Source organism: Sycon ciliatum, chromosome 2 (assembly GCF_964019385.1).
Source record: "Sycon ciliatum chromosome 2, ocSycCili1.1, whole genome shotgun sequence".
NCBI lineage: Eukaryota > Metazoa > Porifera > Calcarea > Leucosolenida > Sycettidae > Sycon > Sycon ciliatum.
In genome coordinates, this window is record NC_088644.1 from 10,935,457 (window position 1) to 10,958,252 (window position 22,796).

At 47.9% G+C, this 22,796-nt stretch overlaps 3 protein-coding genes and 1 long non-coding RNA gene across 4 annotated transcripts in view; 1 reads left to right on the top strand and 3 right to left on the bottom strand.

Annotated features, from left to right (window-relative positions):
* Positions 1-1,372: 1,372 nt before the first annotated feature.
* On the bottom strand, positions 1,373-7,569 carry LOC135810729 (probable N-acetyltransferase CML5). Its single transcript, XM_065324204.1, has 2 exons — positions 7,251-7,569; positions 1,373-2,655 (listed from the first exon to the last, which is right to left on the bottom strand). Exon 2 carries the CDS (start codon positions 2,626-2,628, stop codon positions 1,903-1,905), a length of 726 nt encoding a protein of 241 aa, XP_065180276.1. The 5' UTR covers positions 2,629-2,655; positions 7,251-7,569; the 3' UTR covers positions 1,373-1,902.
* Positions 7,570-8,474: 905 nt separating this feature from the next.
* Positions 8,475-11,191, bottom strand: LOC135808651 (RUN and FYVE domain-containing protein 2-like). Its single transcript, XM_065321875.1, has one exon. The coding sequence runs from the start codon at positions 11,029-11,031 to the stop codon at positions 9,205-9,207; it is 1,827 nt and encodes a 608-aa protein (XP_065177947.1). The 5' UTR covers positions 11,032-11,191; the 3' UTR covers positions 8,475-9,204.
* Positions 11,192-15,964: 4,773 nt separating this feature from the next.
* On the bottom strand, positions 15,965-18,794 carry LOC135808653 (uncharacterized). Its single transcript, XR_010552099.1, has 2 exons — positions 18,302-18,794; positions 15,965-16,436 (listed from the first exon to the last, which is right to left on the bottom strand). It is a non-coding gene; the product is annotated as an uncharacterized LOC135808653 (long non-coding RNA).
* An 87-nt stretch (positions 18,795-18,881) lies between these two features.
* Positions 18,882-22,796, top strand: part of LOC135808652 (adenosine deaminase-like) — a 10,968-nt gene continuing 7,053 nt past the window's right edge. The window contains exons 1-3 of the mRNA XM_065321876.1: positions 18,882-19,190; positions 21,364-21,425; positions 21,755-21,883. Coding sequence (XP_065177948.1) covers positions 19,068-19,190; positions 21,364-21,425; positions 21,755-21,883 — 314 coding nt within the window. The 5' untranslated portion in view covers positions 18,882-19,067. The remainder of the gene's footprint in view (positions 19,191-21,363; positions 21,426-21,754; positions 21,884-22,796) is intronic.

The window sequence follows — 22,796 nt, forward strand, 5'->3', positions numbered from 1 at the left end:
CAAATGAAGGGAGGGGGGGGGGGAGGAGGAGGAGGATGTTTAACAGTAACACCTTTCCTTTTCACACTTCCTTCACACCTTGCCCTACTTGTTACGTTATCTTCTATCACTTCCCTGCCATTCGCATACCATTAATTATAGTTCTTCCTTATAACCGCTTGCTTGCTGACCAATATGTGTCTTATTCTTCAGCCAACGTTTACAGGTCCGGTGCCGGACCACTTCCGGCATGGTGTCTTGGTCCGAGGAAATTGAGATGCTCCCTTCCTCCTTTATTCCCAATCAAACTCCCCACTTCCACCGAAACTGGGTGACTGCGCCCTACAATGTACTACTATATTAGATAGGGATTTGTAGGCAGCAATCGAACGGTTGGTAGTTCATTTTTCTTTTCTTTTTTTAACATCAACGGGTAGATATGAACACTGGATTGAGCCCGATCTGCAGCCGGTTGCTGGCGAACAGTTCCGCCATCACGGCTGACCAAGCCCGCCTGGATGTAGCTGCGAGTGGCATTTGGGGTGGTCGATTTGAACGCACCATTGATGTACGGGGTTTTATATAACTGTTTAACCCTTTCGCGTCTTCAAATCGTACTGCCTCACTTGCCTCCGCCCACACCAGGCAGGAGAAGGAAAAGCGCCGCCAGTATGAGCAGAGAATCCTTGATATTGAGCACGCGTCGTTCGTCCCGGCTGTCTTCACAACCACTGGTGGAATAGGTCGCCACTGCGCAGCTCTATACAAGAGGATAGCTTCCTTGTTGTCAGATAAGACCCAGGAGCCGTACAGTGTTGTAGTGGCCTGGGTTTGCTGCCGCCTTAGCTTCGCTCTGCTTAGATCAAGCGTAATGTGTCTTCGCGGTTCGCGTTCGAGCACGCGTCGTTCGTCCCGGCTGTCTTCACAACCACTGGTGGAATAGGTCGTCACTGCGCAGCTCTATACAGAGTGACTCACGATGTCTCCTCACCCGCGTCACTGGTTGCCCTGGAGGCTGCACTTAAACGCTAGCTAGCCATACACCATACGTTTAGCTCCCTCGATATTAGACTGTTGTCACAGCCATGTTAGCTCCCTCCCTCCATTTTAGCTCATTTTCTTCCTGTTGAGGTTGCGCTTGTGGCTCCATTTCAGCTCATTTTCTGCATGTTGAGGTTGCGCTTGTGTTTATTTTGCCCATACAAGAGGCTTGGGTACACTGGGAACACTGGGAACACTGGGAACACTGGGTACACTGGGTACACTGGGTACACTGGGTACACTGGGTACACTGGGAACACTGGGTACACTGGGAACACTGGGTACACTGGGAACACTCAGGGACTATTTGGACGGTTGGCTGCACTAACCGCTTGCTCAACTATGTCAAGCAGAAGCTGGACTGTCAGAAATATAAATATAATAGCGAAAGCGAATAAGAATATAACAGTAGACTCATTTCAGAGTATTGTGTTCCCGAATCGGGAAATCTTCAGCAGATAACTATAGAAAAAGGTATCTCAAATGATCTATGGTTTGTTTGGAAGGGTACTATAAAGGCATGATGCCAACTGATAACATGCTGGTCATTCCCTGCTGCATGCAATCTCCAGCCACTATTGTGTCACTAATACATGGCACAGCCATATTGATCACTCACGTGGGGTCTCCAAGTTCTCAACTCTTGCGTATTTCACTATGAGATATTCCAATATCAACACATAGCGGCAGTGTGCGTGCTGTGTTGCGCATGAAAACGCACTTCAAACGCAGTCAGACATGACTACCGCAAAGCATACCTTCCTTCGTAGAGAACTCGGCCAGCCATGAGTGCACAGGCTTTTGGCTGTATCCACTGCAGCAACCTGCACAGCTTGAAACTGAGATGTAGCATGATGTCCTAGGTAAAGATGGCGTCCAGTGTCATACTTCCCGGATAAAATCGGTAATGTATGTGATGGTAGCCATCCAGGACGAGGGGTATGGCACCTTGTTTATTTCCCGGTAGCCCTGCTGCGTGTAGAGGCGGATGGCACTGGTGAACATTCCCAGTGTCGTCAGCCGCAAGTGCCGGTAGCCGTTGGACTTTGCGAACTGCGTCACCTTCGCCGACAGCTGGCGCCCGAGGCCCTGACGGCGCATGCGAGGACTCACGTACATGCGCACCAGCTCCAGCGTGTGATCGTCAAAGCGTTCGGCGCCCACCATGCCGACCACGTCGCCACGGCAGCGTGCACAGTGGCAATGGGCCACCCAGAAGCAGTGAGATGCGTCATAGGCGGCCTTGTGCAGCATGCTGAACGTGTGAAAGAAAGTAGGCACAATAAAACCTAGGTGAGTTGCCAGCAGTAGAATATAGGGAATAGCAAGAACGATGCCCAGAACACACAGAGGACAGGTTAGAGAACCACCCAGGCCTAGGAATGATAACATAACTGTCAGACTAGAGAGAACAAGGTACATTCTTGAACCAGGATGGTCAGCGATCAGAGTCGCGGGTAGTTTTGCGCCGGCATCGAACAGCAGCCAGACGCCGAAGTGCATCAGCCACAGGTATACGGCCTTGTAGGAGTCACGCTGCTGGGCAACACTGATGATCGGTTGATGATCGTTCAGTTCATGCTTGGACTGGTCATCTGATGCCCCCATTATTAGAAGTTATGCAAGTTAGTGTTCCTGTGAAAGATACCATGTGGAACACATGCATATGCAACCAGACACACATACGAGTACATACATACGAGTACACACATACACACACACACACACACACACACACACACACACACACACACACACACACACACACACACACACACACACACACACAGATAGGCATTCATCAGATTGATCAAAAGTCATTCTCCACAATGCATAATGCGATCATTCTTTTCTTGCAACTGCTCTTGTTTGTGGGTGTAGCCGACAGACCATGGGATGAAGACCCATTGGTGCAGAACCCAAACCCTTACCTTAGCAAAGGGCATTGAAAGCCACACTATACATACAGGCGCGTAGCACCGCTGTTGGAGGTGGTCCGGCCGGAGGGGGATTCCCCAGGAAAACTTTGAAACTAGGGTGCAACATCCTGCATTCTGGGCGCTTTTTGCCTCGTGTAAAAGAAAGGGGGGGGGGGGTCCGGCTTTGCAGCTGGACTGGCTGCTATGCCCTTGCATAATGAGTCACACTCCCAATGCACAACTGCTAGAGCAGTGGAGAGATCCGGAACCAATCATTATCAAGATTGCAAGCCGCTGGCTGGAATGGCTAGGTCAAGACTTCAGCATGAATTCACATAGAATGCCATGGGAAGTTCTTTTTGGGACAATTCTTGCCCGGTGTCTAGTCGAGACCTTGCGTCGCTGGAAGGACCGTGTATTATTGGACCTGAAGACGCATGGTATCTAAGGTACTTGGCATACTGCTTGTGCTGCCCGGGAATCTCACAGCGACTGGAGCTCAGTTTGTACTCCATCTGAAACTGAACAATCAGGTGTGTCATCAAACCTGATGAGAGATGCTGCTATTGCTGCTGCTGCTGCCTGGAATGTAAGAGGACTGTCTCGCGATCCCAGGATCGTGCCAGACACAAGTGCACTGTGGAACGTGCTAAGTTGGTGGCTGAGAAGCGCTGAGCCTGCCAGCGTTGATCACTGTGGCGAATGGCTGTGGAGCCATGGCAGTCTGGTTGAAATTGCCGATGAGCCTGCACAGGGCATACTATAGTAAGCAGGGCCGCCGGAACCGGTCCGATTGGTCCGGTTGTCACCGGACCAACTCTGGCTCAGGTCACCCCCTGGGATTCGCCTAAAACCGGGGAGAAATTCTGGGTACATGTATAAATTGATATCCTTGCAAAATTATTCCCTGTAGTGGGCTCTGAAAACTTGTGACAGGGCCAAATTCTGCTATTTCCGACTGGATTTTAAAAAAATGCCCGGGGAGATCCACCGACCCCCTTCAAACCGGACCAACTTCGCCCACCTTCCGGCGGGTCTGATATGTAGTACTCTCGTTTCATTGCGGGGGGGGGGGGGGCAACACAGGGCAGCATTCTCTCATTCTCTCTGTGATTGCCCCTCTGGGCCTGTGTGACCCTTGTGGCAGTGGTTTGGCAGGATACCACAGGTGTGTGTGTGCGTGTGTGTGTGTGTGCGCGCGCTTGTGCATGTGTATGATTGTATGAGTGCGCGTATGTAGTGTGTGTGTGTGTGTGTGTGTGTGTGTCACAGTGTGTGTGTGTGTGGATGCGTTTGTGTATGTATGTGTGTACGTGCTTGTGTGTGTGTGTGTGTGTGTGTGTGTGTGTGTGTGTGTGTGTGTGTGTGTGTGTGTGTGTGTTTGTGTCAGTGAGCTGCATGAATGTTTGCTGGCCTTGCTTTTGACTGTCTGGTCCTCAGGTGGTGTTCCTCAGGAGTGGCGGAATGCCCAGCTGTTGCCAATCCCAAAGCGTGGAGATCTATCGCTCTGTGACAATTGGCATGGGATCTCTCTTTTGGAGGTGGTGGGCAAGATGGCTGGTCGCTTGATACAGAACCGCCTTCAATCTAGAGCCGAGCATCTCCTCCCGGAGTCTCAGTGCGGATTTCGACCCAACCGTGGCTGTGCTGATGCTGTGTTTACTGTCCGGCAACTGGTGGAAAAGGCATACGAGCACCGTACAAAAATATTTTGTATCTTCGTGGACTTGAGAAGGCATATGATTCTGTGCCTAGGGCTGCGCTGTATCGTGCTCTTTCTGTCCTTGGCATTCCTCCGACTCTCCTCAAGGTCATTGAGTCATTTCATGATGGCATGGTGGCGGAGGTGCGTGTGCCTGGAGGTGTCACGGATGAAATTCGTGTGGAGAACGGCCTGAGGCAGGGTGTGTAATGGCCCCAATCCTCTTTAACCTCTATCTGGCTCTGGTGGTTGAACGTTGGCGGTCTGTTCTCGCTGATCGTGACCCAGACATTGGCATCCAATTTCACTATCGCTTGGATGGCCAGTTATTCAACCCAGCACGACGAACCCGTACCTATCAGCAGACCGCTGTTGTTGATGTTGAGTATGCGGACGATGCAAACTTTGTAGTTGGTTCACGGGAGCATGCTGTGTTGGCCTTGACGGCGTTCCAGGATGTTTCTGCTGAATTTGGCCTCACTGTGAGTATACCCAAGACCAAATTTATGGTGGCTGGTGTTGGTGTTACTTCAGTCGACACTGCTGGCGTTCCGCTTCATGGACAGGTGGTGGAAAATGTTTCCTGCTTCGTTTATCTGGGTTCTGTCATCACTCCGGATGCGCGTTCTGCAGGAGACGTTTCGAGGCGTTTGTCACTCACCTCGCGTGCCTTTGGATCGCTCCAGGATGTGTTTGCTAATCGTGATCTTTCACTCCATGTGAAGCGTCGATTGTATAACGCCTGTGTGATGACAGTGCTACTGTATTCTTCGGAGTGCTGGTGCCCTTTACAGGGTGACCTCCGGCGCCTCGATAGCTTCCACCACCAATGCATCCGTAGCATCTTGTGTGTTTCGCGAACACAACAGTGGGAAGAACGCATCACCAATGAGCAACTCCGAGAGATGTGGGGTGATCCATCGCTATTGTTCTCCCGGCTTCGGAAGCGGAGGCTTGAATGGCTTGGCCATGTGGCCCGCATGTCGGATGTTCGTGTGCCCAAGCAGCTGTTGTTTGGCTTCCTACCGTCGCCTCGGCCTGCGTGTGGTCCCCGTCGTCGCTGGAGGGATGTGATTTCGGCTGATCTTCGGCACATCGGCATTGAACATCTGGCTTGGTATGGGATTGCTCAGGATCGGTCTGCCTGGCGGGTGTCTGCCGTTGGGCCGAGCCTCGGCGGTCCTTCCCATGACCAATCTCAACGGGTGGACTGTCTTATCTGCCACCGTTCGTTTCGTCGGCCAGGTGACAAAGCAAGACACAAGTGTAGCGCAGAGCGATGTCTCCCTATCCAGGAGCAGCGTGGTGCTGTGCAGTGTGGTACATGCAGGAGGTGGTTTCACTCTCGTGGTGGCTTGCGTGTACATCATTGTTTGCCCCTGGAACCATCTGAAGCGTCCGCGCCGGCATCACCTATTCCGCTCAACGTCCCAGCTTCTCTCTTGTGTGTGACATGCAATCGGCAATTCAAGTCAGTGCCTGGTTTCAGACGTCACAAGCGCGACCGTGGCCATCGAGCAACCAAGTCAGATCGAGCGTCGTATGGTGTTCACTGTTCTCGCTGCAACCGTCAGTTCCGTCGACAGAGTAACCTGAGTCGTCATCTCCGTTTCTGCTCCTGACAATGACTCTGGCTCCTTTCGGAGTGGTGTGGCCCTTGTGGCAACCAAGCTACAGTAGTAGTAGTAGTAGTAGTAGTAGTAGTGTGTGTGTGTGTGTGTGTGTGTGTGTGTGTGTGTGTGTGTGTGTGTGTGTGTGTGTGTGTGTGTGTGTGTGTGTGTGTGTGTGTGTGTGTGTGTGTGTGTGCCCACCCACACTAGTAGCAAGTATTACCTTCACTGGGGGCAGGGGTAACTGCAGTTGGATCCCGGGACGGATACCCTGATGCCGTCAATCCTTTTTCTGCACCTTGTCCTCACCCACTTACTGAGGTGTGGTGAGCCCATAAGTGGGATCATTTTCAAGTCCACCCATAGTTTGGGGATTTCAGGGGGTGTCGGCCGTTGGGCGGTTCAATAGCCAATTGAGTCATCTTTCCAAAATTCCTTTCGAGTCTCTCTCCCCTCTCCCGGGGAGACCCACGTGACCAGTTTTGGCAGTGAGCAAGTACAAGTGTGTGTGTGTGTGTGTGTGTGCGTGTGTGTGTGTGTGTGTGTGTGTGTGTGTGTGTGTGTGTGTGTGCAGGGGCGTCGGACACAGTACGGTCACTACGGTATTGACCGTACCACTTTTTGTCCCATTTACCCCGTGAATCAATAAAATACACTGATATGGGCTCTAAATTTCCAAAATTTTCGGCTCAGCCATCCTTCCCCCACGAGTAAACTGTACTTCAGATGGTTGACCGTACCACACTAAAATACCTTCCGACGCCCGTGGTGTGTGTGCGTGTGTGTTAGTGTGTGTGTGTGTGTGTGTGTGTGTGTGTGTGTGTGTGTGTGTGTGTGTGTGTGCGTGTGCGTTTGTCGGTGTGTGCTTGTACATGTATGTGCGTGCATGTTTGCGTGTTTATCGTATGTCGACTCGTGACAATTTGGGATTTCTGTGGCAGGATCCAGTAGACACATCTGCATGGTCATTAATTAGTTTATCCATAATGGGCGGCCTACCTTTACCGGGCTTTAGAAAGTATTGGTATAGTAGTTAGTGTGGCTCTGTCAGACCTCTGAGCATCATAACACATGAAGTGCTGGAGTTGGAGTGATTGGAAGGAGATCTACAGTACGTTGGGGCTTCGCCGTCCTCCTCAGTCCACCACTGAGTTTATTGCTACTGGTATGTTCGTCTTGTCACACTGAGTGACATGTCACTCCCGAAACTGATAAACCTATCTGGAAGCCAGTGACGGACTAGCACTGTAACTGAGTGTGCTACATGGAAATCTAAAGACGATTATCCACGACGATGTCAGGGTCCTACGAAGATCCGGTAAGATTCAAGAAAAAGTATTGAAGACGACCGACTTCCGACAGGAGGTCCATAAGTAGCTGCATACCAGGGAGTCGTAAAATACCGGTATTTTACGACTCCCTCCTGCATACCACTGCACCAGGTACACAAGAGTTTTGAATGCTGAATGCAATAGCACCAAGATTGGCGTATTGCATTATACCTTTGCCAACAATTACATCAACGATTCATCACAGCAAGCAAGACAAGCACATGACTGTGGTGGTGCGCTACGAATGCTGTTCCTGTCTTGATACACATGCACAGTCCTCAAGGAGAAACATCCTACTGCTGCTCCCAGCAGGTCAGTGCCATGATTTCTGGAGACACCCACCCAGCGGCCAGTGACCAGGGAGTCGTCAAATACCATGGTATTTGACGACTCCCTGCCAGTGACACACTCAGAAATGCAGACACCAGCCGGGAAGCAATAATGCGAAGCAGCCATGCATACCCTACATCATATCACGACTTTAATAGGGCTTGGTACATGTACATGTACCAGGGAATATCGAGTCTTGATCCTGGTCCCCGATGCCAGAAATTAAACCCAGAATGTCGGAGAAAATGCAAGAAATGGCAAACGCATCTGGCTCCGCTAGGCCCAACCAGCACCCAACGACAAATGATTACAGAAATACGTGTAGTTCATCCCCTAGAAGAAGCAAGCACACCCTTGCTGCACACTACAGCAGTATGTACAAGGACAAAACAAACATCATCCGCACTCGGCAGTCACTGTTATACATGTCATCAGGGAGTCGTAAAATACCTATTTTTATATATGTATTTTACGACTCCCTGCATGTCATGTACTAATACACAGCCAGTGCTGGACACTCCAAGTGCCATAAATGGTCCCACTCGCTAAGAAAGGCCACGGCTGTTCTGTGTTCAGTTTTCACTGTACATGTACAGTCACATACATACACATGTGAGAAGTCAAGCAACTGAAAAAATGGTCAGCGGCAAAGAAGTACGATATGCGCTGCATGTACTTGAAGCATCCACATACAACAAGCCTGGCAATGGGTGATGAAAATCAACATTCAAATTGAGAAAGAAAGCCGATCAAAAATGACATACGAGCGAGTGAGAGAGCGCAATCGATAGATACACAGAATGTTGTGGTGACTCCTGGGAAAGTGCTCAAATTCGAATGATAGACGATAGATAGGGGGGGGGGGGGGGGGGGGGGGAAACCGGGAGGCGGGAAATCCTGGCTCAAACACATGAAACAATTAGCTTGGAAGAAGCGACTTCGGCATTATAAGTTTGACAGCAAGACATGTTTGGATTAAACTTGAATAACCATGAGTGATTCGTATTAAACTTGAATAACCATGAGTGATTCGTAATCAGGATTTTTTTGTAAAAGTATGACATGATCAACATGATTTGATATAAAGGAAACATGAGATATGAAAATATCACTAGGAAATTTACAATATGTACACACACACACACACACACACACACACACACACACACACACACACACACACACACACACACAGCGCACACACATCAGACGGTGGACGACTAATTTTCGTAGCATGATGTGGTCAAAGAAAGGCTGTATCCGAATGGATAGAGCTAGCTTTAGCCAGTTGGCTAGGAGCTCTTCGTCGGTTGCAATAGCAAAGTATAGCAATGATCACACACTCTGACTGGTTTAGACGAGGCGGCAAGGACCATCTGATTGTCGGAACACGCATTGCAGTAGATCATGCCGCACTGTCTGCAGTGGTGCTTGCGCCGCGCCACACTGAAGCCCTGGCCGCACTGGCGGCAGCTGGTCACCTGCTTGTCGTCAGCCCAGGCGGACTGCTTCAGCTGATCGCTCCGCTCGCGCATGTCCTCCGCTTCCTGCTTGGACAGCTGCAGGCGACTGCCCAGCTCAACCAGCGTCTGCTCCTGCCCGGAGCACAGCTCCTGAAGGTCGGCATACTTGCGTTGCAACTCCACAAACTGGGTCTTGATGACACGCAGCTGCTCCAACTCTCCATTGGCCACTTGCAGCTTGGTGCGTTCTTGCTCTAGCTCGGTCTGAACCGATGAACGCCACTGACGCTCAATCACCAGATCGGCGTCCGCAGACGCCTTCTTGACCTCCAGATCGGCGTAGCGAGTACTAAGCTGCTGCAGCGTGTCTTCAGCAGCGGTGGAGCGCTGATCGAGAGCAGTTACCTGCGTCTGAAGGCGTTCGCTATCGGCAGTGAGCCGAGTGTGCGAGATTGTCAGCATGTCGAGCTGAGATGTCTTGGCCTTGCCGGTCTCCTCACTGGTTTGCAGACGCTCGTTCACAGCAAGGTTGGCCTTCTTGACATCATCCAGTTGCCGACGCAGTGATGTGATAGTGTCCTGCTTCTCGTGAACAGCGGTCTCCATGAGTTGCATAGCCGTCTCGCTCTCTCCTTTCATAGATCTCTGCAGCTCAATCTCACGTTCCAGCTCTTCCCGCATCTTGATTTCCGTCTCCAGTTGCTTCTGCACGGCTGTGTACATCTCATTGAGGCCCTGACGAGCAGACTCGTACGTCTGCCGCTCGGCATCAATGTCCTTTTTCACCTCCTCCAGCTTCTTGCCGAGTCCGGCATGCTGATCTGAAGACGTGTTGACAAACTGTTCGTGTTTCTCGCTGATCGTATTCATGCGACTGGCAGTTTGATCAAGCTCGGCCTGCAGCTTGTCATTGCACTTCTGTGCGATACTCAGCCGTGACTGTAAGTCGTCCACACTAGTCGTTAGCTTCGTGTTCATTTCTTCCAGATAGGCTTTCTGATCAAGGAGCTGAGACAAGTCACCTTGCGACATGGTACTCTCCCCAGCACCAGCACTGGGACTGCCGGACCGCTCCTGGCCGGATCTCGTCAGATAGTTGCCCTCCTTGAGAAATCGGCTGAAATCGATAACGGCTGATAAATTGTCTAGGTCTTCGCGGCGAATGTCGAGGTTGCAATCCAAAACGCTGAGGCCTAGTAGCATGCCGGAAATGACTGACGCGTCGTCGCTAGCTAAGAACGCATAGTCCTCGTAGCACTCCTCGATCACATCTCGACGATCTACCAGCTCGCGGGCAAAGTCACCCAGTTTCTTTTGCATGACCACTAGCCTCAGCCATGCACGGGCACGGCCCAGACTTGTGCGAATGGACGGCATGTTACGTACACTCAGCAAAGTCTCTCCACTGCCTGCCACATATCTCTCCATCGCCTCAGCCACAGCGAAGAATGAACGCTTCTGACCCAAGATGTTGCTACGTTTCTGTTTTATGCCATGCTGTAAAACGTGCTCCATGACGACGAAAAATTGACGAAGCTGATCGTTTGAGTCGTCAACAGAAGTTATCCCACTGGCCATTGAGGTTTCAATCAGAGATTTGATCGCCAGCTTTGCTGTGTTGAGCAAGTTGCTTCTTTCCACAGCATGTTCATCCATGGCTGACAGCCGGTGGCTGGTTGGATGCAATTTATCGTGCTACAAGCCTGGCCGGCTGACCACACAGCGTTTACATGAAAATGTTCTCCGAGTACGAAGCCCTTGAGATATTGCAATACACCATCAAGATCTCCAACAATTTCAGAAAGGTCGATAATACTGCCAGATGAGTAAAATGTTGTAAAAGGGAAACGGCAAAGCGCATCGATCGAGTGGTCAGCGCCCCGGCGGCGGCGCGGCCCGTAACGACGTCACGTCACCTTCTTCAGCGTCTTGTTGCATGCCATGGCAACCCCCCCCCCCCCCCGCCGGAGCTGGAGGAGGGTCGGAGGCTGAGGTATATTATGCTCGGCAGGCCGCGAAAGAGAGCCCGTTACCTGGACCCCTACTCGCGCGGGTAGAGCGAAACTGAGCACCCTGGGATGCGAGCAGCTTTTTAGTACTCCCGGGTCCAAAATCTCACCACCAGGCCGGGATGATCAAAATGTCTGCCGGGTCTGCAGCCTACAAACGTGGATCTGCCGACACTGTGCTGTCGACGACATGTCCGGCAAGGCACCTCCTTGCGTGAAAGCAAGGAACGCTTTTTTTTTAGAAAGGAAGCTTCTTCTCCAAAATTTAAAATTTTTGAAAATTATTCCTTCTGAAAATATCATCGCGTTCTTGACCTCGAAGCTGACTGCTGAATGCAATTAGGAAAGAAGATTCCTGAAGATACACCAGACTGATTCTGGCAAGCCGTCTGTCGTCTAGATATGCAGTTGTTCGTCATGCATGGTCAGCAATCTTCCTCGTTCGTCCTTTCGTTTTCCTGACCACGATGATGACAAGCAGCTCTCATGCTCAGGTTAGTGCTGTACTTGTATGTCTGGGCACGCAACACATCTGAGATTCACCCACTGACGTTATCGAACTGAAGAATGCAGCAAGGGTTCCTAGGATTCTCTTGCCAATTTCGGAACAAATTTCCTTCACTTTCACCCTCTCAGTCTCTTCCCCATGCCCTCCATGCATGCACAATGCAGCTTGCATTTCAATTGCTGTTTTTTATACTTTGGCAGTGCCTCTGCTACACTTTCATATAGAGTGAGGTCCTGTAAATAGGATCGAACATTGTTGGTGGTGGTGGTGTGTGTGTGGGGGGTGGGGGGGGGGGGGGTACGTTTGCAGCCAGGATGTAGGAATGACACTTCTGCACAGCAGGTGGCAATAGTCAAAACTGGTCACTCTACAAATCCCATACCTGCCAACCTTTGCAAACCTGAGATCCAATGACATACCTAGGCATGAAAATGTATACAAAAGAAGCTCGCGGTGAGGCATGGAACTAGTGCACTTTTGGGTGCCTATTACCGCCCTCGATATCGGGACGGTCCCGGCCAAATCGGGATGGTTGTCAGGTATGAAATCCCAACCGAGAAAACCATTTAATTAAAAGATAAACTCGGCCAGGACATAGCGACTTTCTGTTTGCCGGGGGGGGGGGGGGGTCATCGTCCGCAATATTGGTAGAGTTACGGTTACATTGTATATGTAGATACATGTGCATCAGGGATTCATAGCACCTGGGGAGACGACATGAGACCTAAGTACCCAAAACGTTGTGAGTTGTGACCCCGGATGGGGTAGTTCTACGTGATCTGTGTTTCTATAGACCTTATTCGATAACGTGATTTTTGGACTCACCTCCAGGGATTTGTTGTAAGCTGGGGCACGCGTACGTGAAACGAGTGGCAAGAAAGGCCCAGTTCGTACAAGGGAGTAGTAAAATACCGGTATTTTTCTACTCCTATGTTCCCACGCCAAGTCCACTGTGCACTGAGTGCAGGTCTCTTGCCGCTCCCTGGTTCCCGGGACCCTGGTTCACGTGATTGTGACGTTTATTGAATAAGGTCTACATGTATATGCGGGCATGCATAAATCAACCCTTCCACAAGGACGGCTCAAACAGGCAGCCAAGGAGTGAAAATTTCGCTCCTGGGGCTAGGAGTGAAACGAAGGCCTCAATTTGCCAGATGAACCTTCTCCATCGAAACGAACGAAGGTGTCGAATAATTCTTTTACCAGTTCACAGTTGCCGTTCACGCGCACTCCCCGGGGTGGGGGGGGGGGGGGGCTACTATGCACTTGTAGTGATACTTACCATAAGCCAAGTGGAACACGACTAGTTGACTGCACAGACTACAGTACAGTATACATGCACATGTATACAGTGAAGATCAGTGCGTGCATGCCTGCCATAATCGTATGTTGATCTTCGTTCGAATTGAAAAGAGAGGGTCGTTTCGAAAAAGAAAAAAAGCTCGATGGAAGTATGATGCTGCTGACAATTCAAGACTCACTGAAGTCGCCTTTCTGGAATGGATCATGCACTCTAGGTTCATCCAATTGGATATGGACTCAAATCATTGTTACACCATTATTGTTTGGTTAGTTATTGTACATCCCATAGCATGTACAATCAACCTTGTGAATAATCTACCTCGGGTTTACAAAACAACTCGCAAATAACGACACAATCTTCAGATCTAGTGAACATTTGATTGCATACTTCCAACCTCACGAGTAACAACAATGCGAATAGCGACACTTTTCTCATTCACAATCGAGGGTCAGTATTCCCCAGGTTGACTGCAATTGCCAATCAAACAGGAGGGGCGAAAGTCGACCACGGCTGAAAAGGCGTAAAGAAAAATTAATGTATATCATGAGCTAGATGGCTGAAGGAGGAAGTAGGTTTTCTGAGAAAGCAAGAAACAGAGGTGAATGAAGCACCAGGTCTGTCCATGCAGTGGATAGAATTATTGCATTGAAAGACAGGCTCTTTACATCAGCTTGCTACTATTATACCTACATTTGCTTTCTGCCTTTTTCATGCAGGATTCTGAAAGCTGGAGCAGCTCTGCTTACCTCGACCACTGAACTTACAACTTCCAACCAAGTACAAGGCAATTATTATGATGAATCAAGCACGCTTGCCATCATGTCATCATTGCAAAGTACATCGACAACATAGATTTGGTGCCGACTATGTATGATGTAGAGTGTGCTCTATGTATCTATACTACTGATTGGCCTACATTGTACTTATGTGGGCTGAGAGTAATCGATTGTGCTATATGGCAGTTTACTTGTATGTCATAGATGTTAACATTGCACACAGCTTCTGAAATGCTTTCTGTTGCACTGGCCTACTGCGGCCCACTGCAAATAGATTGTAGTGGCATGGGCCATGCCATAATTATAGTAGTATACCGGTACTACACCAACAATTTCACTGGTGCACTGTACTTACTGGTACGAGTAGATCTACATCATGCACAGCCTTGTCACTGATTTTCTCATTTTTTATTAATTTACTGTACTGTACACATTTTGGCACAGCTCTTCCACAAAGAGTTACTAGTATTTTCTTCTGCATACCTACTGTATGCAGTGACCTGACTGGTAACATCTATGGCTGTGAAATCACAAATTTCTGGGTTGACAGCCTTGAACCTATACGATTTGTTTCTAAGAACGTGCTATAAGAAATTTTCTATTGAAGTATTCTACTGTAGCTCGCAGGACATGGAGTGCAATTACGTAAAGTTTGGAACACCACTCTTCTGTGATTTGGATGTCAAATTATGAAATTCAGTGTGTGAGGTAAACCCATGCATGGCATACACTGCTATAGTATGACTCGGGGTAAAGTGTTCCAACGCATACTCATTATAATGAATAGTTGTGTGACCAACGTTGTTGCTGCTGGATAAATAGTACATATTCTGAGATAACTGAAGCTACACAGCCATCTAATGTTCAGACATGCATCGAAGGGGCCGTAACGAGATCTGCAAGGCATGATTCTATACCTGTATTTGATGCTCTCTAGCCTAGGACATTCACCTGCCTCATTTTCTCTGTGCTGCATTGATGAGTCCATTAGTAACTAAAGGACGAAACAGCATGCTGTCTGCAGATTGGTAATTGTGTAAAGACAGACGTGTATGTAGTGGTAAAGCTCAGATACATGTGCAACATAACAATCCCGGTGTTTGACAACAGCACAAACCTACACCACAATTCTTAATTTTGGGCTGTGGTGTTCTTAGTATTCCAGGTTGGATGTGTAGGCTTCCACGTTCTTGGGCGCACGACTTTACTGTGCCGAAGAATATTTTCAGCCAATGAACCCAGAGCTTGGTGGCAGATGAGTGCCATGGAACAGCCTTTTGCATGTGGCTTTCACTACATGCACATGTATAACGTTCAATTGATGCGGAAAAATCAGACGAGGACTTTTGCAGTTATGAGCAAGGTCCCCACGAATAGTCATGTCACTTCACAGAATACATGAACTGATAGAGTAGACCTCGGTCCCCTCAGAGAACGCTTGGGGAAGTCGGGTTCAACCATAGATTTATACTTAACAGAGAACGCTTGGGGAAGTAGGTTTCAACCATAGATTTATACTTAATATTCTTTACAACAAGGATCGATGTGTTCCTTCGGATGCCCTTTATCGACTTTCACACACTTCTCCTCTCTCCTTTCGTCACAAGCACCATCTCTGTACACTGGTTCATAAAATATTTCTTCATTAAACCCCTTCACACATAATGAAGTACAATTGGTTTTCGACAAGCTCAACCCGTAACGCGCTTATCCTGCCTCTTGTTAAGTCAGCCCGGTATCTAAAGGCCCCCTTGTTTTCCGGTTATTCTCATTGGTTAACTGGGGACATGTCCAAAACCATACTAAGTAATTGAGCTGCTCATGAGCCCCACAATTATCAGGCCCGCCGGTCTGGTTGGTCAGGTTATCACCAGACCAACTTGTTGGCCACCAACAAACGTTTCCTACCGTGGAGGACGTGTGTACCCGCCATGAAACTACCGGACCAATCAAAAACTGCTTCCGGCGGTACTGATTATAGTACAGGTTTAAGTTAAAAAGCGGCTCCATTTTGTCATACATTAAACCAACTCTGTCATTGCTATGCTACTCAAAAAGAGTAGTGATGTTTATTCACAAATGAATCACAATGCTATCAGAGAAATTCGATATTCTCCAATTTTAGGGGCACTGCAATACTATCCAAAATTAATGCTGCATGGTCATTGTTATGAAGCAGTCACCTCAGTACAGCAATTAAACAGGCTGATTATGTGAACGAGATTCACGGCAAATCTTCTTCCATCAGTGCTGTTCAGTCTTGAGTGGTCCACTGAGACAGGAAAACAACCTGTTCGGTCCTTCCATACGAGAAACAGAAATTGAACATGTTCCAGGGTGGAGGTGGCGAGTATCGGCAATGTAATGCACCTTTAGGCCAACATGACCATCATTCCGACATGGATTCTCAAACACCTTCGCTCGTGAGAGTGCCTCAGAGTGGTATTCATCAACAGATGGCAATCCTGTAAAACACATGAAAAGACATAGCAGCAACAGAAAGAAACCTAATGTTATAGAAACGAATTCGAAAAACAAAGTCTACTATTATTCTAATACAGTGAACCAAGGTACAACCACATTCCAGGAGGCAAGCAAAAGAGCATATAATCCGAAGGTTGCGATGCCTGTATGTATTGTATTTATGTATTTACGGATTCTCCACAGGCTAAATCGAGGGAGTCTTTGTCATGCCACACTGGATACAACATGCTACCAGAATCACTTTCCCCAGAATTGATGATCTTTTCTTAGGGTGTTATATAAGACACATGTGTAGCCACTTCATCTTGCTCACGAAATCATACACCACCACACAAACGGGTCCTTCGGCTATTATACTTTGGGTGGTACATGGTGATGTATGATATTGATAATCTATTGATACCATATTCAAGTCTGACTCTCACCGTGAGATCCTGGCAACAATATTACCTGGTACACGACATATTCAGACACTGACATAAGCATCTTTTTGGAACAACAGGTGTGCCTATCTGCTAGTGTAATGTGACACACATGCAGAACACATGCAGAATCAGTCATAGCTAATTTTACCCCCTCACTGTTGTATGCGCAGACTCCACTTCACGGTGTCAAGTACTCTTCTTTCGGTGGGCTACTCCACTAAGGCGCTTGTCTAAAAGGACTCACATTCATCCTGCAAACCAACACGACTTGCATAGTTTTCACTGTCGGCCAAAGTGCGTGCATTGCACACATTGAGATTCACTCCCTCCGTACAGGCCAGTACAGAGCTGCCCACCAATTGAGTCTGTTTTGCGTACTCAGACTTCTGATTTTCCGTATCTTGCAGTGTTTTGCGTACTGCCGTGTACATTGCATGCATACTTGCACTGTAATGTTTTTTGACACGCACATGCATGTCGGTGGCTGCATTTGGTAGTGTAAAACATGTGTGACTTGCACTCACGACATTATTATTTTTGTGCTACATGTACATGTTGTTGTGGTACGGCATGCACTCGCTTTGGTACAAGACTATTCATCACTCAGCTTACACTTGCAATGCTTCTACACAGCTGATTGATCCTCTCCGATTTTCTATACCATTTGCTCAATTTCTGTAGTGCGCACAAGGAGTGATTTTCCGTACAAATACAGAAAATATGGAGGGCTGGTACTTGGTAGCACTGCTAGTATGGTAGTACCAGGCTAAGCTGGCTGGAAGATCAAATACTTCTTTGGTTCTTTCAGTCATTTTCACGACATATGTTTTCTTTATCATGATCCCCGGGGTGTGACATTCTTATGAATGCAGAAACTCAGTCTTTCTAACCGAGTCTCACGTGCAATGTGAATTTGTTCTTCTTTTCTTCACAATGCCATGTATCGATTCATCGCTTCTTCCCACCCGAGATCCTATGCAACAGCGATTTAAAGATTGGCTTTATCAAATAGTTAATTCAGAGAGAGAGGATCAGTTGTGGATGCTGTGACAGCATAGAGTGTAGATTGGTGTAAACATCATTGCCCAGCAGAACCGTATTCACAGGGATCTGCGTTTAGCATATGGAAGCTATTTTTTTAGAATTTGTACACGTCCAATAAGCCTGAAGAGAAGAACACCTAACTTAGACTGTCCTAACGTTATCGAACGCACTGCCAAAGTAAAAACAACATTTGAAATGCAAACTCGATTGTGCATGCATGGAGGGCATGGGGAAGAGACTGAGAGGGTGAAAGTGAAGGAAATTTGTTCCGAAATCAAGAGAATCCGAGGAACCCTTGCTGCATTCTTCAGTTCGATAACGTCAGTGGGTGAATCTCAGATGTGTTGTGTGCCCAGACATACAAGTACAGCACTAACCTGAGCATGAGAGCTGCTTGTCATCATCGTGGTCAGGAAAACGAAAGGACGAACGAGGAAGATTGCTGACCATGCATGACGAACAACTGCATATCTAGACGACAGACGGCTTGCCAGAATCAGTCTGGTGTATCTTCAGGAATCTTCTTTCCTAATCGCATTCAGCAGTCAGCTTCGAGGTCAAGAACGCGATGATATTTTCAGAAGGAATAATTTTCAAAAATTTTAAATTTTGGAGAAGAAGCTTCCTTTCTAAAAAAAAAGCGTTCCTTGCTTTCACGCAAGGAGGTGCCTTGCCGGACATGTCGTCGACAGCACAGTGTCGGCAGATCCACGTTTGTAGGCTGCAGACCCGGCAGACGTTTTGATCATCCCGGCCTGGTGGTGAGATTTTGGACCCGGGAGTACTAAAAAGCTGCTCGCATCCCAGGGTGCTCAGTTTCGCTCTACCCGCGCGAGTAGGGGTCCAGGTAACGGGCTCTCTTTCGCGGCCTGCGGAGCATAATATACCTCGGAGGCTAGCCATGGGCATGCCAGTACAGGTTTCGGCTTCTCCTGTCATCTAGACATCTACTACACACATGTGGTCTTGTGGATGGTGAAATGTGATCATACAAGCCCAAAGAATCAAGACAACAAAGGAACAACGCGATTTTGACCGGAACGTTCTGTCTGCAAGCTCTGCACGCTGTCCTCACTTATCAGGGCTAGCCCGAAAACTCACACTCTGTCCAGGCGCGACACGCGGCATCTCGCTGTGCAAGTAATGCTTCAGGGTTTTGGAAGGCTTTTCAATCGCCACCGTACTGTATTTCTCTCGACAATGGCTGCTGCAAGCCGAGCGAGCAGCTCTAGGTGTGCGAGCTCGATGCCTCCCTTCAAGGGCAAGGTATGGCTTTTCTTGCTTCATTTGAACCACAAAATATCATTTGCCATCTGGTTACTGGATGGCTAGAATTCTGGTCTGGTTTTTCTTTGTGTGGAAATAATTGAGTTGCATCCTCGATCAGCTCGCGGGTTCACAATCCAATACAGTCAGTACAGTCCCAATAGTTTGAACTGGCTCTCTCCTTCTCATCGTCATAAAGAGATACTGTAGAAAGAACTCCGCATCAGCTCTAAAATGGGCATTTTCATGATTGTATGTGTGGAGAGGCATCGGCCTTCGAACTACAATAATCATTAATTTTATTTATTTATTTGGAGAATTGATGCAAAATTGTTTATCTGAAAACCTAGGAGGGTTTGTGAGCATGTTTACCGGTATGATACTGACACGAGCTCAGTCACAACGATTCACCCATGAACAATGCTTCTTGTCGGACTGACCAGTTTCACGGTGTTGATACTAGATAGTGGATCACAGGCCGCGCAGGCAATGTGCACGCGTGCCTTTCAGCTCATGTTAATATTGTGGGCAGCAAAATCACGCTGACTTGCGCTGTGTTTTCGTATTCTTCAGTTTCTGTGTGCGCGCGTGTGGGTGGGTGGGTGTGCGCGTGCGTGCGCATGCTTGTGTGTGTTTCTGTGTGTGTGTGTGTGTTTGACCACACATGAGGGTACCAAACTGTCTCGTATAGATGCCTGTTTCAAATACAAGCCTGATTTTAAAATGGATTGCACATAAGCCTGGATTAGTGTTGACATACAGTCAACTTAAATTTATATAATTCGCATATACTCAATCTGCGGACAGAACTGTTTCGTCCTTTGTGGACTCATCAGCGCAGCACAGAGAAAATGAGGCCGAACCTGATAGCAATGAAAAATAAATTTCCTATTAAAGTTGATTGCTCCAACGAGCGTCGTTTCCTATTGAAGCCCGATTTAAACCAGGCCCGAACGTACCTTGCCAGAGTGCTCAAACTGACAAGTCAGCGAGCTCTGCATAACGCAAACAGCAAAGGCACTACCCCACATGAGAGTGCTCAACTACTACTACAAGAGCAGGCATATACTGTAGAACCGGTAATGCTAGCGACTATTCATTTTAGCGTTTTCCCATTGTCAACCGTAGCGACGTTTTTTTTTAGCGATTTGCATTTTTCTTCCTTGTACACATTTTGATACTGCATTCTACTACTGTATGTACAAACCATCACTACCGTGTAGTACTATGAGTGCTAGTACGAGAGAACATCATAAAACATGTCCTAATGATGTAGTGCTGCATTGTAGTCACGGATCACCAGTGCCCTACTAATGTCTCAACGCATTAGCGACTTGAAACTTTAGCGAAAATGAGTCGATCGCTAAATTCGCTAGGGTTTTTACGTCGCTAAAATTACCCGTTCTACAATAGCGAATTTCATTACATAGCAAACCATTGTTCATGTCCCTGTTTGAACCCATACAAAATGGACCCTTTGCAGCGAAACATTTTCGTTTATAATGAAGCATAATCATCTAAAATAATCTTGAAGGGCCGCATATAGACCAAGTGCACCCATACAATCATGGGCCACATGCCAGTCATGATTTGCTGCTTGTATAGTGTGGGCGCATTTGTGATAACGAAAGTCAGCTATAAAAGAACTAATTTTCCTGCTCAGTGGTGTTTGTTATATCAGGGGTCAAGTACATAGTAATGCAGCACCTGCTTTGGATACTACCTCGATTCGAGTAGAATCCTAGCCCTGACTTCTACGTTTACAGGAATATGCCCAGCTTTTATACGCAACATTACACATATACTAGTAGTGGCATGAGAGAGAAGAGGTCTGATTGGAGGTTACAGGTAGTTGTGACTCAGACTCAGAGTTTCACGTCGAAGCAATTGGACATCTTCTGTCATTGATCACTTTCCCACCAGCTGCCACAACCCTCTTTGTGTGTACGTGCGCTTGCGATTACACAAGAGAGAGAGAGAGAGAGAGAGAGAGAGAGAGAGAGAGAGAGAGAGAGAGAGAGAGAGAGAGAGAGAGAGAGAGAGAGAGAGAGAGAGAGAGGGAGGGAGAGAGAGAGAGAGAGAGAGAGAGAGAGAGAGAGAGAGAGAGAGAGAGAGAGAGAGAGAGAGAGAAACTGTATTGCAACTCCGATTTTCACGTTTTCTGTGATTGCAGGTAGAGCTACATGTCCACCTCGATGGTGCAATGCGACCAGAGACGTTATTCGACGTGGCGACGTACGTACTACATGTGTTCCTGATAGCTTGAAGTAGAAACTGCAAAGAAGACTGTTTTTTATTCTCTACACCTCTTGCATTTGCCAGTGACTTACAAGAGAGTGTTAGTCCTTTGTTGGGCAAATTTAGGCTTTGCTGGCAAAGAGATGCATATTGAGAGACGTTGCTTGAGAAGCCACTGGCAAGTAGCGTTGTGCTCATAAGCGGAAAGAGCTTTTTGCGATGACGTGCTTTCTGCTTTAATATCACCTTCCATGCTCAACTGTACGGTGTATGTATAGCGCTATTGCTGCTTCTGCTCCTGCTGCTGCTTTTGTGTGTATTTGTAGGAAACGTGGATTACAACTTCCTGCTAGCGATGCGGTCGCGCTTCGCAAGTACTGTTGCTATCACGAGGAGGATGAACACTCTCTGAAGAGGTTTCTAGATTCATTCGACTTTTTCCTGCCTTTAATTCAGTAAGCCAGTTATTTCTACTTCTATTTGTTGAACAGTGCACAATGTTTCTGACGGTTAGAGGAGTAGACGAGAATGTGAACTCAGAGTTCAAGTACGAAATTCTTTTACTAGAAGTTTTGCTGACCCTTCTGTCATCCCTTTTGACTATGTTGTTATTACAAAAGTCAGTGGCCAGTTAATGCGGTCACGCTGGTGGTGGTAGTGGTGCTGGTGGTGCTGGTGCTGGCATTCTTGTTCTTGTGTGACTGCCTGGATCCATCGATTAGACGGTGGACCCTATCATTACACACTTGCTGTGGTCTTCTGTAATGATTATAGCTTGGTTGCTACTGGACCATATTGTTGGTCTTGTATATGTTCCTGTAGTCTATGCCGAACCAAGTGCTCGTGTATTGTTTTTAGGGCTGAACCGAACACAATTGCTCAGTGATCGAACGTTCTTGACGCGAACGAACGAATATCCTTTATGGATAGCTCGTTAAAAGACGCATGTGTCTTTTAAGGTTTTGCACGACATATTGACAGTAATACGCTCGACAGTGTAGCAAATGTGCAAAGTAGGAGGGCGAATGCAACACTTCCCTTCCCTGACAGTGTGCAGGGAGTCGTAGCGTAAACTTTGATTCCTTGCACTCTTGGTACTGCGACTCCCCGTGTTGGTGTCTAGCGCCTGTGTTGAATCCTGGTTGTAACAGCACTGCAAAACTAGACGTGACCAGGCGCGTGCCCCGTATGGGTTCCTGGGTGCCCGGAACCCCCCTTTTTTTCACTCAAAATGCAGGATTTTGCTTCATTTTTTGAAAATTTTCTCGGGGGAGGTCCCCCCAAACCCCCCTTGAAGGGCACCGGCGCACGCGCCTGGTGACAAGTCCGTGTGGGTTCACTTCCTGTGATCAGTTACGCAGAGGATGC